At 43.4% G+C, this 14,934-nt stretch overlaps 1 protein-coding gene across 4 annotated transcripts in view; it reads left to right on the top strand.

Moving 5' to 3' along the window:
• PLPP4 (phospholipid phosphatase 4) overlaps nt 1–14,934 on the top strand; it is a 119,595-nt gene that overhangs the window by 57,176 nt on the left and 47,485 nt on the right. For 3 of the 4 annotated variants that reach the window (XM_072805086.1, XM_072805087.1, XM_072805085.1), the window contains exons 4-5: nt 393–456; nt 2,029–2,153. The exons of the other annotated variant lie outside the window; for it this stretch is intronic. In XM_072805086.1, the coding sequence (XP_072661187.1) occupies nt 393–456; nt 2,029–2,153 (189 nt within the window). The remainder of the gene's footprint in view (nt 1–392; nt 457–2,028; nt 2,154–14,934) is intronic. 4 annotated transcript variants of the gene reach the window in all.

Genomic DNA, 14,934 nt, shown 5'->3' with positions numbered 1-14,934 from the left:
ATGTCTGAGAAGGTTGCCAGAAACAAATAAAAAAGCTATGTTTCTTGCTACCAGTAAAAGAAACTCTACATGCTATAGTATTAAATCTGTTCATATCAGGCCAAAACATAATGGATGGGTCCTTTCCAATGTAAAAAATTTTAGTCAAGGAAGGGAGATAAATTTCATGTCACGGGGTCTTGGGATTTTATGAATCACTCTCCAATGTCATGCCTTAATTATATTTTACTCTAGCCACTCAGACTTCCCTCTGTTCTTTTAAACTGTTGGCTCATATTTCTGTGGCCATAATTGAATAGTACGATGATGTAACGTGATGATGATGATGATAATGATGATGGTGATTTTAGAACCATCTGGTTATTTTTCTATCTGTTGGTTTTGTTTTGTAGCAGTGTCCTTGGCTCTTGCTCTGAATGGAGTCTGCACAAACACTATTAAGTTAATAGTGGGAAGGTAAGTTTTGGAAAAAAACAAATGGTGGCTTAGACTCTCAAGGTCCTCTGTGGATTAGCATTTGAGCTTTGGCTTATGGCACATTTCTGTTGCCCCCCTGGAAAACAATTTCTGTTCTCCATTTATCTTGGCTTCTCCCCCGACTACTCCAAAAGTGAGCTAGTTTCCACAGAGATGAACAGTCAAAAGACCTGAAATTGAGGCCTAACTTTGGCTGTTGGCCTCGGACAGGTTAGCTCCCCTCTCAGAAGCTCAGCATTTACTGATCATCTACCTGGTGGAGGGTGCTGGCCGGGCACCACGGGGGTAGAAGGTGGATACAAATTGGGTAGTGCATGACCTGGGGCTGTGCTCTTCTCCCAACTTTCTGCATTAAGAGTTGCTGTGGGGCCCTAATAAAATGCTGGTTCAGTAAGTGAATAACCACACGTAGAGAAACACTAGCCGAGTAGGGGAGAGAGAGAATACACCAGAAGTTCTGATATATTACTGGTACTGATTATTGACATAGATATTGACAGATTATGATTGGGCCTAGATCCCAGAGCTGGGAAGACCAGGGAGTCACCGTGACCCAGTATGTGCAGAAAGGAGGCCCTGTGTTAACAGCACTAGCAAAGCCTTGCCCATGGCTGGCCTTCGACAAATATTAGTTGAGTTAATAGGAAGTGATTGGCCATCACCCATCTATATGAGACTCCTCCCCTGAGAGAGGCAGAAAACCATGGGGTGAAGTGTGTTGGTTCAGGAATCTAATTACTGGGGCTTAGGCTTGCCTTTGCCACTTACTGGTTGTGTGTGACCTTGGGCTGGAGTGCCATCTTTCTAGACCTTCATTTTTGCACCTGCAAGATGAAGGCAGTCCCAGGGTTGGCATAAGAATCACATAACATGATGCACGTGCAGTGCTTGGCACTGTGCATGGTACCAGTAAGGGCTCGGTAAGTGCTAGCTGTGCCTGGAGCAGGGGGCTTGACCTCAGGGTCAGCTTCTGCCCACTTCCTGTGAGGTCAGAGAGGCCAGCCTGGGTGGCCGTGCCCTCTGCATCATAGAGCTAAGCTGTCAGGTCCTCCAGTGAGGTTAGGTGAGGCTAGGAGAGACCTGCTATTGGAGGAGGGGTGGTTTGCCATCCAAATTCAAGATGCAGGGAAGAACATGTAGAACATAACATGTCCAGGAGAAGCCTGGAGTCTGGGGTTCTGGAAGCAGCCTCTGAATGGGAGCTGTCAGTGGAGGCAGGAACTGCCATCTACTCTGCTGGCCCTGTGCTTAGCTGTTTCCTATCAGCATCTCATCTAGCCCTCATGGCCTCCCCTTTGGGCGGGTATTTATCTCCCCCTTTTACAGATGTGGAAACTGAGGCTGGGGGGGACGCTACATGACCTTCCCCAGGTCAGAAAACCAGTAAGTGGCAAGTGCCCAAGACCAATGTGTCTGGAGTGGTCACTGGGGGGCATCAGTGTTACTGGCAGGAGGAAGAGTTGGGGGCAGCAGGGAATGGTGGGGGTCAGCTTGGGGTCCATTTGTGATGGCAGCATTTTATATTGAAAATGTCCATGGTGTCTTTTGTAGACCTCGCCCCGATTTCTTTTACCGCTGCTTTCCAGATGGAGTGATGAACTCAGAAATGCACTGCACGGGTGACCCCGATCTGGTGTCCGAGGGCCGCAAAAGCTTCCCCAGCATCCATTCCTCCTGTAAGTCCGGTGGCTGGGACTCTCTTTAATTCCCGGTCATGTTTCCTGACCATTTTCCTTGGGAGTTTCAGTGGAGAAGAAAGTGCTGGCACGTGAATGTTGAGCACAGTTCATTCTGCTTCCCTGTACACTTAGAAACAAGAATTTGACAGGAAGTAATAAACCTGCGGACAGGGCTCTAGAGTTTACAAGACATTGTATATGTTGCTTCTGTGAGCTCAGCGGAGCATGACATGTGACACTTTACCCTTCGGATTCAGGATTCAGTACGATTCAGGAGCTTGACTGTGCAAGGGAATTTACCATGTTCCCTGGGACCATATGCTTTCAGCTCTGTGTTCTCTCTAGTTTATTTCTTTAGTGGAGGCATCGTGTGTGTACCAATATATGGCTATATATGTACACACACGCACGCGCAGAAGTGCCTCAATATATAGTCTGGTTATAGATATGCAGGCTGGGACCAGCCTTAAAGTCAAGACTAAGTAATATGAATTAGTGCAAGGTGGTGTAGTGGAGAGGACACAAGTCTTTGTAGCATGACAAACCCTAGTTCTGCCAGGTATTAGCTCTGCGACTTACCTGCTCTTGCCTCAATTCCTGCTGTGTAAAATGGGAATGATGGCACCTCCGTTATTAGGTGGAGTGAGGGTTAAAATAAATAATGATGATCGCTGACATTTGTGGAGCACTGCCATGACAACATGGGTAGGGACATTATTTTATTTAATCCCCTCAATGTAGATGTGAAGTACTTAGTATGGTGCTTTAAATCAATAATACTCATCCATATTATTGTCTGTAACCAGAGTTGAGGTTCCAGAGTGTCCTGGATCATTCCGGCAATGTTTATTGAATGACCAAGGTGCCAAGCACCAAGCTAGGTGTTGGGGACACAAAGATAAATAAAACACAGCTTGTGTCCTGGGAAGCCTAGAGACAGTTGTACACTGTAGATTTAGGTTGGTGACACTGGGATCATTGGGAAACCGTGGCCACAGGCGACCACTTGGGAGGGGCTGCTCTTACGACCCAAAGTCCTTGATTTCTCACAGGTCTGATGTTATTGGCCATTGGTGAGCCTGTTTCCTTGATCTTTTCTGTTTTTTTCTAAGTATGTAAGACATTTCCTGATAGCCGCTAGATCAAGGAGTAACTGGATGCCTTTTCCTGCAGTGTTTGTTGGATATTTGCTCAGAGTCCTTAGAGACTGGAGCCCTGTCAACAAGATATTGGGGTGCCAGTCACTCTAAGTGAATTACCTTTAATCTGCACAATGGCCTCGCCAGGTTGGGTTATCCCCATTTTGCACATGAGGACAGTGAAGCTCAGACAAACTCAGTATCTCATCCAAGGACACTTAGTTGACCTTCATGCCAGCCTCTAACTCGATAGCATCTCAGGCCTTGCAGTGATTAAATTCGGTGAAGTATCCCATGTGTATTTAAATAAGTAACTCCTATTCTTGTTTGGCTTGTTGGAGACTATACTCGTTGAATCATGTTCCCCCACAAGATATGTCCAAGTCCTAGCCTATGGAATCTGTGAACATGATCTTATTTGGAAAATCATCTTTGCAGATGTCATTAAATTAAGGATCTTGAGAGGAGATCATCCTGGATGTAGGGTGGCCCTAAATCCAATGACAGATGTCCCCAGTAGAGAAAGACATAGGAATATGTGAGACGTGGAGACACAGGTGAGAAGGCCATGCAAAGATGAGGATAGAGATCAGAGTGGTGTCGCCACAAGCCAAGGAATACCTGGAGCTCCCAGATGCTGGAAGGGGCAAGGAAGGGTCCTGCCCACACCTTGATTTCAGACTTCTGGGCTCCCGAATAGGGGGCTGTTGTTTTCAGCCTCCCCCGGCTGGTGGTCTTTGGTCACGGCCACCCTGGGAAAAGGATACAGAGGCTTAAACCAAACACATCCACTTGCTAGTGGAAAGGCTTTGACTTTAGAGTCTTGGGGGAGATTGAGAGAAGATGCTTACTGACTATGCTTCATCAGGATGTCCATTGAGGTTGATACGGCAAGGGGCCCGGCGGTGCATGAAGGTGGAGGACCTAGAGTTCCCGGAGGCCACTTGAGGCCAAACATCCGCCTGGAAGCTCTTCTCCTCTGAGGTCGTTTGTGCTCTTGGAAGTCTCATTTTGGGCGAGCGTCTGTTTTAGGGGAGTCGTAGGTGCCAGCTGGAGGAACACCTGCCGCCCTGAGTTCTATCTCCTCGTGGTCCAGTGTTCCCTTGCCACCACTGTTTTGAGGTCCCCGGAAAGGCATGCACCTGGGGTTGGCTCCCACATGCTCTCCACCTCTGTCCTCCTAGGGTCCCTCAAGTGCTCCGTTGTTTTCAGGAATGCTCTGTCCTCCCAAAGACTCGGTGCTGGGCTTAAGGGGCTTCCAAAGCTAAAAGCAGAAAGAATGAAGCCCTTAACCTTGGCTTTCAGGTAGTTCACTGAAGTGTGTCCACACCACTTAGTATCCAGTGTTGCATTTGACCTGGGGAAGGACATAGCTGTCGTGTGAGTAACTGAGCCCAGAAGCCTGCTTGGCCCTAGAGAGTAGAGGCCAGGCCCCACAGAAGTATTTCTTTGAGAAGTACACATTCCCTATCAGACGCATTTTCTGACAGGTCTGCCACCAGCTGCCCTGTCAAGTGCATGGCTGATGTCCCATCTGTGCTAGATGAGCTTTTTTGACAGAGGCTATTACTATCTTTTGCTTAAGACACTACTTAAAATGTTACAGATTTCTACTACTTGGCAGACACAGAAGCCTACCCAGCCCCTAGGCTTTGATGATAGTATTTTTATCTGTTCTCTTTCTTTGCTGTGACAGGTCAGTGATTGCCTTACAGGGAGCCGCCATATCCACTTAGAAAAACCATCAGTGCTGTGCTTTGGATTTCTTACTGTGGCTAACAGGAAATAGTTGGCATGACTCCTGGCTCTCGGAGGAGGTACTGGACCTCAGAGGGATGATCTTAGTGGAACCCCAGTGTGGTATACACACTCCTCCTCCCTTCAGTGAAATCAACTTTGTAGGTTGCAATGGAGTGAGTGGACACAGGTGTTCTGGACCACGAGATCTCCTAAGATGAATTCCTCACGCTAGGCAATCACGGCTTTGCTTCTGCTCTGTTTATAATCAGTGACTGGAAGGTTGGTTTTCTTTGAACATAAGAACAAACATTGGTTTATTTTGGAAACAAAAGATCCAGTGCTTGGTAAGCAGTCAAACAGGACTTAACTGAAGTGCTCACGTGGCATATGGTTGGCCAAGGGCATGTCCCACAGCAGCCATCTTATGGGACTTGCTTGGTAAGGCGGCCCAAACCTCCCTTGTGGGAAAAACAGAGATTACATTTTCAAAGAGCGAGTAGTTTCCTCCAGAGTTACCAGAAACTTGAATTTTTTTTTTTAAAGATTTATCCATTTGTTTTAGAGAGAGTGCACACACGTATACACATGTGTGCAAATAGAAGTGCAGACGTCCCCACTGAGTGTGGAGCCCAACGCAGGGCTCAATCCCATGACCCTGAGATCATGACCTGAGCTGAAACCAACAGCTGCTTAACTGCCTGCCACCCAGGCGCCCCCAGAAACTTGATATCTAAAGCAAAGGAAGGCAATATAGCTTTAAAGCAGGGATATTCTGAAAAGGAATTGTCTTTCATTGTAGTCTCGGCTTCGGTTGGGTACTTTTTCACATTCTAGAAAAAGAATAGCTTTCAGAGAGAAAAATAGGAAAAAAAAAACCCAAATTATTAATGCCAAGTCAAGCTATTAAGGAACTTCTTTCTTGTGAAAATGATGAGAATGCATAAAGTGATATTGTTGTTCAGGGATCACCAAACAACAGCCCGTGGGCTAAATCGATGCCTACTTGTTTTTGTAAATAAAGTTTTATTGGAACACTGAGATGCCCATTTGTTTATGTATTGCCTATGGAGGCTTTGCATTCTAATGGCAGAGTTGTGTAGTTCCAAGGGAGACATGGCCCACAAAACTGAAAACATGTTCCTTATGCTCCAAGTAAATAGTATTGAAAAGCGTTACCATGACGGTTGGGGTTGGGAAGGGATAAATAAGCAGAGCACAGAGGATTTTTAGGGCAGTGAAACTACTCTGTATGATACTAGAATGGTGGATATGTTATTATATATTTGTTGGAACCTATGAATGCACAGCAGCGAGAGTGACCCCTAACATAACCTATGGACTTTGAGTGATGATGATGTGTCAGTGTAAGTCAATCAATTCCAACAGATAATGGAGGATGTTGATAATGAGGGAGGCTGTGCATGTGTGGGGGCAGGAGGCTTGTGGGAAGTCTCTGTACCTCTCTACCTTCCTTCCTTTCTAATTTTTTATTTTCAAAAACATTTTTATTTAAATTCAATTTAGTTAACAGGTAGTGTATTATTAGTTTCAGGGGTAGAATTTAGTGATTCATCAGTTGCATATAACACCCAGTGCTCATTATATCAAGTGTCCTCCTAATGCCCATGCCCCCACCTACTTCCCCTCCAGCAACTCTAAGTTTGTTTCCTGTAGTTAAGAGTTTCTTATGGTTTGCCTCCTTCTCTGTTTTTTTTTTTATCTTATTTTATTTTTCCTTCCCTTCCCCTATGTTTATCTGTTTTGTTTCTTAAATTCCACATATGAGTGAAATCATATGGTAATTGTTTTCCTCTGACTTATTTTGCTTAGCATAATACCCTCTGGTTCCATCCACATCATTGCAAATGGCAAGATTTCATTCTTTTTTTTTTTTTTAAAGATTTTATTTATTTATTCATGAGAGACACAGAGAGAGAGAGGCAGAAACATAGGCAGAGGGAGAAGCACACTCCATGCAGGGAGCCCGATGTGGGACTTGATCCCAGGACGCCCTGAGCTGAAGGCAGACGCTTAACCACTGAGCCACCCAGGCATCCCGATTTCATTCTTTTTGATGGCCTAGTAATATACCATCGTGTGTGTATATGTGTGATATATAAATAAATAAACAAACAAATTCTCACATCTGCTTTATCCATTCATCTGTCAATGGACAGGACATCTGAGCTCTTTCCATAGTTTGGCTATTATGGACATTGCTACTATAAACATTAGGGTGCATGTGCCCCCTTTGAATCACTTTTTTTGTGTCCTTTGGATAAATACCTAGTATATAGTTGCTGGATTGTAGGGTAGTTCTATTTTTAACTTTTTGAGAAACCTCCATACTGTTTTCCAGTGACTGTACCAGTTTGCATTTCCACTAACAGTGTAAAAGGGTTCCCCTTTCTCTGCATCCTTGCCGACAGTTCTTGTTTCCTGAGTTGTTCATTTTAGCCATTTCGGCCAGTGTGAGGTAGTATCTCATTATGGTCTTTATATTTCTCTGATGCCCAGTAATGTTGAGCATTTTTCATTTGTCTTTTAGCTATTTGTATTTCTTCTTTGAAGAAATGTCTGTTCATGTCTTCTGCCCATTTCTTGATTGGATTTTTATTTTGGGGGTGTTGAATTTGATGAATTCTTTATAGATTTCAGATATAGCCTTTTATCTGATAAGACATTTGTAAATATCTTCTCCCATTCTGTAGGTTGCCTTTTAGTTTTGTTGACTATTTCCTTTGCTGTGCAAAAGTTTTTTCTATCCTGATGAAGTCCCAATAGTTCATTTTTGCTTTTGTTTCCCTTGCCTTTGGAGACGTGTCTAGCAAGAAGTTGCTGCAGCTGAGGTCAAAGAGGTTGCTGCCTGTGTTCTTCTCTAGCATTTTGATGGAGTCCTGTCTCACATTTAGGTCTTTCATCCATTTTGAGTTTATTTTTGTGTGTGATATAAGAAAGTGGTCCAGTTTCATTCTTCTGCATGTGGCTGTCCAATTTTCCCAACACCATTTGTTGAAGCGACTGTCTTTTTTTTCCATTGGATATTCTTTCCTGTTTTGTCAAAGATTAGTTGATCATGGAGTTGAGGGTCTATTTCTGGGTTCTGTATTCTTTTCCATTGGTCTATTTGTCTGTTTTTGTGCCAGTACCATACTGTCTTATGATTATAGTTTTGCGATACAGCTTGAAGTCCAAAATTATGATGCATCCAGCTTTGGTTTCCTTTTTCAACATTCCTTTGGCTATCTGGTGTTTTTTCTGGTTCCATACAAATTTTAGGATTCATTGTTCCAGCTCTGTGAAAAAAATGTTGATTGATTGATTGATTGATTTTTTCATGAGAGGCAGAGAGGCAGAGACACAAGCAGAGGGAGAAGCAGGCTCCATGCAGGGAACCTGATGTGGGACTCGATCCCGGGTCTCCAGGATCATGCCCTGGGCTGAAGGATCATGCCCTGGGCTAAACCACCGAGCCACCCGGGCTGGCCTGTTGTTGATATTTTGATAGGGATTGCATTGAATGTGCTGATTGCTTTGGGTAGCAAAGACATTTTAACAATACTTGGACCTTCTTAATTTTGCTGTGAACCTAAACTGCTCTAAAACATTTAAGTCTGAGGGGAAAAAAGCATTACTAAAGCAAGATCAGTGCACACAAATGCTTCATTTTTAAACAACCCCATTATATTATATTTTTATTTTTTTCAATATTTTATTTATTTATTAGAGAGCAAGAACAGGGGAGGGACAAGCAGATTCCCAACTGAGCAGGGAGTCGACACAGGGCTGACCTGAGCCAAAAGCAAATGCTTAACTGATTGAGCCACCCAGATGACTCTTATATTTTAAAAAGGGGGCACTTATAGGATGATCAATGCTTGTGGGATACATTCTTTAAATGGCAGACATGATTTTAAAAGGTGTATCTGCTAATGATGATTTCACAGATTTTTCTTGAGTATTTACTGTTTTGTAGATACTGGGTTGATACTCGGGGTGAGTACAGGATGGTCAGACATGGCCATGGCCTCTTTAGAGCAAGGATGAGTCCCAGGTGCATTACCACAGTGCTCTGGAATTGGGGACTAGGGATTCCAAGCAGGGAACAGGAAAAGCTCTGGGAGGAAAAGCACTTTCTCCTATCATTTCCCAGGAGAGGACGTATGAGCTACACATTTTAAGATATTTATGCTTGAAGTGTCTTTTTTCGCCTCTTTAGCCGGGTTCAGAATTGTAGGTAGAAACATCACTTCTGTGCAAGATACTAGAGAAGCCTTATAGCATTCCTTTCCTTGGTTTTCTTTTTCCTTCTCTTTCTGGAACCTCTTAGAATCCTTTCTCCAGCTCTGGCCATCTGAAGTTTCACAATGATGTGCCTCACTGGGATTCTTATTTTAGGTGAAAGCACTAAAGCTAACCAGACAGAGCTCCTTAATTAAGCTTCACTGAAGGATGAATGGGGAGGGAGCTGGGGTTTCACTGGATGACCCCAAGTGTAAGCATCTGGCCCTTACTTTTTGAGGTTACTCTGCTCCCCAGAGGAGGCACCCCAGGCTGAGGGGCCGGGCTTCTTACAGGGCACCAGACGGACTTACCCTCGACCCTTACTTCTCAGTCTGGTTGTTCAGCTCTGCTCTCTACTTGCCTGCTGTTCCTAAATGCAGAGGCCCAAATAGTTCAGCCTTCCACCTTCTTCAAGAGTCAGGGAGGTAGGTGGCAGTTTCCTTCCTGGTTTGCAGGATGGGGTGGAGTGTTTAACCGCTCGTCATAAGGACTTTCCACCTGTTCCTCATTTCCCATCCCTGCCTTCCCCTTGCCTCTCATGGTACGTGGGCCCCCCCTCCAGCTCAGAGCTTTGCAGGCTGTTGCTGGTAGATAAGTGACTTCTCATCAGCACCACCCTCTGCAGGTGTAGACTTGCCTTTCCTGGCTCTGGGAAGTGTCTGCTCTACCGCCTGCTTTCTTTGGCATATGTTGCAGTGTGGACTTGTGCTTCTAGCCCCATTTAAGATAGGATATGTGTTCCTGTTTGCATCAGTCACGGTTCTCCAGAGAAAATGGAAACAGCTGTGTGTGTGTGTGTGTGTGTGTGTGTGTACGCACGCACCCATGTGTGTTTGTGGTGTATGTGTGTAGAGGGGCAGAGAAGGACAGGAAGGAAGAGGGAGCAGTTATTTGAAGAAATGTGTTCTCATGGCTGTGGGGCTGTTAAGTCTGCAATTTGTAGGGTCAGCCCACAGGCTGGAAGCTCAGGTAACAAATGATGTTGTTGTCTTGAGTTTGCAATGGGCAGAGCAAGCGGGCAGGCTGGAGAGTCAGGTAAGATTTCCATGTTGCAGTCTTGAGGTAGAATTTTATTTGGGAAACCTCAGTCTTTGCTCTTAAAGGCTTCTGCAGGTTGAGCAAGGCCCAGGCACGCTGGGGAGGGTGAGCTCCTTAAAGCCAACTGATTGTAAATGTTCACCACATTTAAAGACAGTTTCGGGGGATCCCTGGGTGGCTCGGCGGTTTGGCGCCTGCCTTTGGCCCAGGGCATGATCCTGGAGTCCTGGGATCGGGTCCCGCATCAGGCTCCTTGCATGGAGCCTGCTTCTCCCTCTGCCTGTGTCTCTGCCTCTCTCTCTCTCTCTCTTACTCTCATGAATACATAAATAAAATCTTAAAAAAAAAAAAAAACACTTTCGCAGCAACATCAAGACTGAAGTTGACAGAACAGCTGGGCACCATGGCCTATCCACGATGACACATAAAATGAGCTGCCACCCTGTTGTTCTTTCCTTCTGCTATCATTTTAAAATCAACAGCACCATCGAAATGCTCTCATCCCTTAGTTACAGAGATGCCACATGCCAGAAGGTTCTCGGTCAGCCTCGGTGTTCACTCTGATACAGAGTCCTCGAATGTGGAGTGCACCCACTAAAGCGTCTCTGTAGGCTGCACGTCTGGGACTGTGCTTTCACTGAACAAATCTAAATGCATTTTAACTGTGGATTGAGAAATGATCAAAGGATAGCATGTATGCTAACTGGCCAGGTGTGACTCCATCAAGCATGAATATTCAGGATCATAAACCAGCTGGTTCTTCTAGTGTTAGGCCAGCTTTTGCATAAAGAAACAGGAAAAAGAAAACAGGAAATTGTAAGATTCATCTCTTCTGCATCATTGAGTTAAGTGAGATTGCTATCCAGGGGCTTTGCCGGATGGGTTTTGGTAAATGAGAAACTTGAAAAATGCCACCTTCTTCTTCATTTAAAACTGCTATAAAGTGGCATGGCTGCCCCTTGGTCATTGGTTGGGCCAGGACAAACAGGTGGCCATTTGTCTGAGGTCAGCTCAGTTTGTGTGGGTTCTGTTAGAACTTAAAGGGAAGCTTCTAGTCTCCCCACCTTGTCGAGGGACAGTGTCAGATTCAGCAAGAACCCCTCATAGTTTTGTTTTGTTTTGTTTTTTCCTTAAATTTGTATCATCCTACATTTCAGGCTTCAAAGACAATTTCAGAGGTTCTGGGAAGCAGCTTTACTGCTTTTGCCACATCTTTTTCAAGCAAAGGAAGACTCCCCAGCACACCGGAAAGCCTTTCTCTGGGGGATGCCAAACGGAGAGAGGGCCTGATTCTATCAAGTAAAATCCTAGGCCTCTTTGTAGGAGGGTATTTCTTAGTCTCTTTCATTATCACCCCTGCTCCCTCCTCCTTGTTTTAGACCTTTCCCTCCCTAATTTCTCCTTTCTGCTGTGAAATTTTAATTCCACCGAATATACTATATATCTGTGTATGCACCATGGCTCTTTGCAGGGCCTCAAGGAATGCTAACACCTGAACCAGTTTTCATCCCCTTGGGAGGGAGTGGTGTCCCGGTTGAGGATGCACTTTCGGGGTGGTAGTTCTCAACTGGACAGTTCTGCCCACCGGGGGACGTTTAGCAATGTCTGTAGAAAGTCGTAGCTGTCACAAGTTGGTGGGTGGACTACTAGCATCAAGGACACAGAGGCCACCGTTGCTGCTAAATGTCCTGCAGCTCACAGGATAGCCCCACAACGGAGTTAGCTCGCCCCAAATGTCAGTGGTGTCCAGCCTGGGAAACCCTAGTCTAGGGCGATTAGGTAAATATGTGGAGGAAGTCAATCACTCACATGTTAAATTCATCCACTCTCCATGTTCCTGGCCCGACAGAGTAGGAGAGGTTGGAAATATGGGCACTGTTTAATTAATTCAAAATACTCTCCCTCAAAAATTCAACCCACTATTTGATTTCTGTGGGGAAAAAAAAAAAAGATCGAGGTAAGAGTAAAGGAGCCTAATGCCTTTTGCTTTCTTTTTTAACTTTTTATTATACAAATTTTCAGACATAGAACTGAAAACAAATCTACTAAATACCCATGACTGGCTATAACATCCTGCCCTTCCTGCTTCCTGTTTTTTTTTCTGCCCATCTCTTACCATGTGCAGTACTGATGATACTTTATACAAAATTATTTTAGTATTTTTAAAAAGATTTTACTTATTTATCCATGAGAGACACAGAGACAGAGGCAGAAACATAGGCAGAGGGAGAAGCAGGATCCCTGTGGGGAGCCCGATGCGGGACCCGATCCTTGGACCCTGGGATCACAACCTGAGCCAAAGGCAGACACTCAACCACTGAACCACCCAGGCATCCGATAGATTGTATTTTTAAGGAATTTATACTTTTCTTCTAGGTTGTTTGATGTGTTAGGATAAAGTTGTTTGTAATATTCTGCTCTTGAAAAAAAATACTCTGCTCTTGACATTTTTAGTGTCTGTAAGAGCAGTGCTGACAACCCTCTTCCTTTTCTGTTATTGTAATTTTTATTTTCTCTACTTTTTTCTTGATTAATTGTACTTAGGGTTTATTAATTTTACTGATCTTTCCTAAAAACCGACTTTTGTGTTTGTTTATTTTCTCTAGTCTTGTCTCTTTTCTACATCATTGATTTTGGCTCTTGTTTGCATTATTTCCTTATTTTCGATTTTTTGTTTAATTTGCTCATAATTTTCTAGTTTCCTAAGTTGGAAATTTAAATCAGAGTTTTTTTTTTTAAGACCTCTTCCTTTCTAATGTAAGCATTTAGAGATACAGATTTTCCTTAAGCCCTGCATTAGCAGTACCCCCACAAAATTTGTCGTATTGTAGTTTTTATTGCTATTATGTTCAAAATAGTTTTCTAACTTCCCTTATTGTTTCTTCTTTGATCTTTGATTCTGTCTTTGATTTTCTCATTTAGAAGTGAGTTTTTCACTTTCCAGTGGCTTTTCTAGCTATCTTGTTTCAAATCTTTAACTTTGTTTTTTTATGAACAGAAAAAAGTTATGTTCAGTATTTTGAAATTTATTGATATTTGTTTTATTCCTTACTGAATATTTTCTCTCAGTGGACTCTCCAAGACCACCTGAAAATATATTTATACACTTGTTGAGTGTGGCATTCTATAAGTGTCCATTAAGTTACCATGGTGTCATTCGGAAATTTCTGATCCTTGCTTTTATTCTGTTTGTCTCAGTGTTCGGTTAATTACTAAGAGTAGGCTTTGATGGTCTTCAACTAGAACTGTAGACTCAGCTGTTTCTCCTTTTAGTTTTACTGGGTTTTGCTTCATATACTTTAGAGCTGTTTTATAGGCATATATATATATATATATATTTATGATTGTTGTATATTCTTACTGTTTTGATTTTTTTTACCATTAGTAAATGTCCTCTGTTCCTCATCTAACCGCTTCTCGTATCATGCAATGACTTCTTGTGAGTACTTGGATCCATCAATTGTGAAAAAATTTTTATAATAGAGATCTTATTCTTAGCCATCAGTGTTGGAATGGAGTTGAATTTAGAAAGGAATTGTTCAATAGGCACCTATTTGTGTGGGCTCCTTTTATCTTTATATCAAACCATTGACTCTTAACACAGTCTTCCAAATATGGGCCCAGAGATCATTAAAGATGGTAGATGTGTTCCAAAAATAGAAATCGAAATGATCATGTGTCCTCTGTAATGGACATCTTTTGGGATATGTGTGTATGGATGGAAAGAGACAAAGAGAAAGAGAAAGAAACAAGAAAGAAATCAATCAACCAATCAATCATGAGCCAACACTGTTCTGCAATCTCCTTCTCTGGAAATTGTCCCAGTCCTGTGTGGGTACCCATCCTCAGAGGGGGCCCTGCCATAGAAACAATACATTTTGTGTTCAGAACCACTGGCCTTTTACTTTTGTGTCTTCTCAGATTCATATCTAGCATACATATCCTTAACACCAGTGTGTTTTCTTTTCCCTTTTGGGTAGAACTCATAAAAGCACATAACTTATTCCCATGAGATTCTCCACAACAAACTTTTCATTCCAGACTTGCTTCCTATGTCTCCTGGTGGGTCTGGGGGCTGCCTCTCCTATCTCTGTTGGCATCTACTAGGGAAATGCAGTCATTTGGATGTTAGCTGGAGTCAACTTAATTAGGAAGTTAAGTCTGCCGAAGGAAAATGAAACAGATCATTTTACAGCCAAGTCTGTTCAGTCACTGGATGATTCAAACCAGCAATTTCTTGCTCCCATCAGTCTCTGGAGTCTGCTAATTAGTGCGAAATAGCACCTTCCTTCTATGACAGTAATAGTGGATTCAGCTCTGGGGATCTAGAAGCAGAAAAAGCATCTCAAGTTTTTGAAGAGTAGGACATTCTAGAATGGTGATGTCAGGACACTCCACAGCTTAAAACTTTTCAGTGGCTTCCTGCGGAAAGGATAATCCAGTCCCAGATGTTGCTCTGGCCCCTATGCCTCTTCAACCTCATGTCCTGCACCCCCACCAAACCTTACTTCCTGCGTTCCAGGCACTCTGTCCTTTTGATGACAAGCAAACAGTTACCATTTATTGAACATGGAAAA

This window comes from Canis lupus, chromosome 29 (assembly GCF_048164855.1).
Source record: "Canis lupus baileyi chromosome 29, mCanLup2.hap1, whole genome shotgun sequence".
Taxonomy (NCBI): domain Eukaryota; kingdom Metazoa; phylum Chordata; class Mammalia; order Carnivora; family Canidae; genus Canis; species Canis lupus.
This window is presented reverse-complemented; position numbering and strand designations above follow the sequence as displayed.